Genomic DNA, 2,541 nt, shown 5'->3' with positions numbered 1-2,541 from the left:
CACAAGTGCCGCGCGAAGCAGCCCCGCGAGGGGCGGCCGCACCGCCTGCGCGCGCTGCGGGGCCCGGCCTCGGAGCAGCCGTCCAGCGAGAGCGGCAGCCTCCACAACAGCCACTCGGAGAGCTACGGCAGCGGCCGCAACAGCCCCCCGGGCACCGGGCGCGCGGGCGACGCGGCGCCCAGCGCCTCGGAGGGCAGCGAGGGCGGGCGGCAGGCGGCCGATGGTGGCCGTACGCGCCGCCGGAGCGCCAGCCGGGATAACCTGCGGCACGCCAGCGCCATGGAGAAGGAGGCCAAGCGGCGCTCGTACCCGCTCAACGCGGCCGCCCACAACGGCGCCCTCGCGGGCAGCGGCTTCCACGTGGACCTCGCCGGCGCCGACGGCACTGCCGCTATGAAGACCGGCCTGTGGAAGAGCGAAACCACCGTGTGAGAGACGGGAAAGGAGCTCCGGCGCCGTCCCGGCGGAGCCAAGGCCCTCGGGGAATTGCTAAGTGCACTAGATGGGAGCGTCCCGAGCCGAGCGGGACGGAAGGAGCCCGGCGCTGCCCACGGCACCGTCCCGCGCGGCGCTGCGCCGGCGAGGGCAACCCTCGCACTTCAGCAGCCCGAACTGCAACTTTAATCACTCCTGCATGTCACTTCAGACTGACCCTAAATGCTATTTTTATTATATACAGAGGAAACAAATGTCTATTTTTCAAATCTCTATATTATTGTATGTATATATGTATAGACAGACGGGTGACTGCTGCGAGTGTCTCCGGGGAGCAGGTCCGCGCTCTCCGGGGTGCCCTGGGAGGCTGGGCAAGAGCTTGTTCCGACGGCAACATTCCCGGCGGAGCAGAGGAGACCGCAAAGCGGCGCCCTCAACGTAGCGGCCGGAGCGCGGCCGCTCGGTCGGCCCTGACCCCAGTCGGCTTCTTGGAAAGAGCCGGAATGAAGCCCCTCGGTTTGGGATGCTCTTGAACAGGAGCCTTTCTCTCCGAGCAGGATGGAGCCCTGTGGGTTACGGAGATGCCAAAGGAAAAGCCATAGCTAAAGCGAGCACAAGGCAAGAGATGTCCCCGCTGCCACCGTCGGCGCTGCCCTCCAGCCAGACGCTAAAATCCCTGCACGGAGCCGCTCCGCGCAGCCCCACGGGCAGCAGCTACGTGAGCAGGGAGGCCGCGACGGCTCCGGGTCCTGCCTGAGCGGAGCTGAATGCCCTGAACGACCCAGGAGCTCAACGATCCTGCCCAAGTGGAGCTGAATCCCCCTGAAGGACCCAGGAGCTCGAGGGTCCGGCCCGAGCAGAGCTGAATTCCCTCCAAAGAAACCAAGAGCTCAAGGGTGCTGCCCGGCAAGCGGAGCCGAATCCCCACAATGGACCCAGGAGCTCCAGCACGGCCCGAAGCGAGTCCTCCACCTCAGCACGGCCAGGATCCACTTGGCCTCGCACTTGCCAGAGGCCTCCACTGCTCCGGCGCCGCTTCCAAGGGGCAGACCCTGGGATGAGCACTTATTTTTCCCCCTTGGAAGCACGAGGCCCCTTTCCCCGCCAGCACGCGGCTCCTGGGGGACCACCAGGCGAGGGCAGCCCCCGCTGCTCCCCACGTCCCAACCGCCCACGGGCTCCTCGCGGCTCCATGGGGAGCGAGAGCGGCCGGAGGTGGCGCCGGGCAGCCCAACACATCCCGGGAGCGGCCGGAGCCCAAAGCGCCTCCCGGCCGCCGCGCTCCCGCCGGAGGCCTCCCCGGGCCCCGCGCTGCGCAGGCGGGTGGTCACCGACACCGCGGCCTCGCTAGACGCGCTTGCTGCACTGTGACGGTATTATTATATAAAAAGCTTTGTATCATTAATTACACTCTGTTTACATTACAAGCGAACGACATATCAGCAGAGAGCTTCTTGCAATATACGTGGGGGCGGGAGGGGGAGATAATGCCAAAGAAATGTTTGGAAGGGGTCTTTCTTTTTGCATTTTTATATGACTAGAATGTTTCGAGCAAGATATGGTTTGTTTAATATATTAAAGATTTGCAAATGTGCCACGATCTACGGCGCTTCCTTGGGCTTGGCCACTTCAAGACAAGAGACAAGGTCCCGTCAGGGTTTTATTGAGTTACACGTTGCACAGGAGCAGCCAGCGGGGCTGCAATGAGAAGTTAATGCTGCTCTATCCAGTCCAAGGAGGAGAGCGCTTAGGGCTGCTGATTCCTTCTCAAACAGTGACGGATTGTGATGTCCCCTCGCCCGTGGTCCCAAATCCCCCCTTCCCTCCTGCGGAAGCAGTTGCCGTGCAAGGCAGCCCTGCAGATCACTGCCCGGAGCAGCTCGAGCTCCTGGCCAAGGCACCACGGTGGCGGTGACAGCCAGACAGGCAGTGACAACGCGACCCCGCTGCAAACACCGTCACCGCCCGGGACGGGTGACGGGACAAGGCGCTCAGAGCCAGGCCTTGGCCTTGCCGAAGGCGCGTGCCTCCTCGCGGCCCCGCAGGTACTGCTCGATCTCGCTGTCGGAGATGGGCTCGTCGCCGGTGACGGCGGGCGCCGGGGCG

General features: G+C 64.3%; 2 protein-coding genes across 2 annotated transcripts in view; one reads left to right on the top strand and one right to left on the bottom strand.

Annotated features, from left to right (window-relative positions):
- The window catches only part of ADGRA2 (adhesion G protein-coupled receptor A2), a 15,970-nt gene extending 14,703 nt beyond the window's left edge, over window positions 1-1,267 (top strand). The window contains exon 17 of the mRNA XM_026042671.1: window positions 7-1,267. Coding sequence (XP_025898456.1) covers window positions 7-432 — 426 coding nt within the window. The 3' untranslated portion in view covers window positions 433-1,267. The remainder of the gene's footprint in view (window positions 1-6) is intronic.
- Window positions 1,268-2,403: 1,136 nt separating this feature from the next.
- The window catches only part of BRF2 (BRF2, RNA polymerase III transcription initiation factor subunit), a gene marked incomplete at its 5' end in the record, with an annotated part of 2,648 nt that continues 2,510 nt past the window's right edge, over window positions 2,404-2,541 (bottom strand). The window contains one exon of the mRNA XM_026042660.1: window positions 2,404-2,537. Within this exon, the coding sequence (XP_025898445.1) occupies window positions 2,427-2,537 (111 nt within the window). The remainder of the gene's footprint in view (window positions 2,538-2,541) is intronic.

This window comes from Nothoprocta perdicaria, unplaced genomic scaffold, assembly GCF_003342845.1.
Source record: "Nothoprocta perdicaria isolate Ctin4 unplaced genomic scaffold, notPer1 scaffold_103, whole genome shotgun sequence".
Classification (NCBI taxonomy): domain Eukaryota; kingdom Metazoa; phylum Chordata; class Aves; order Tinamiformes; family Tinamidae; genus Nothoprocta; species Nothoprocta perdicaria.
This window is presented reverse-complemented; position numbering and strand designations above follow the sequence as displayed.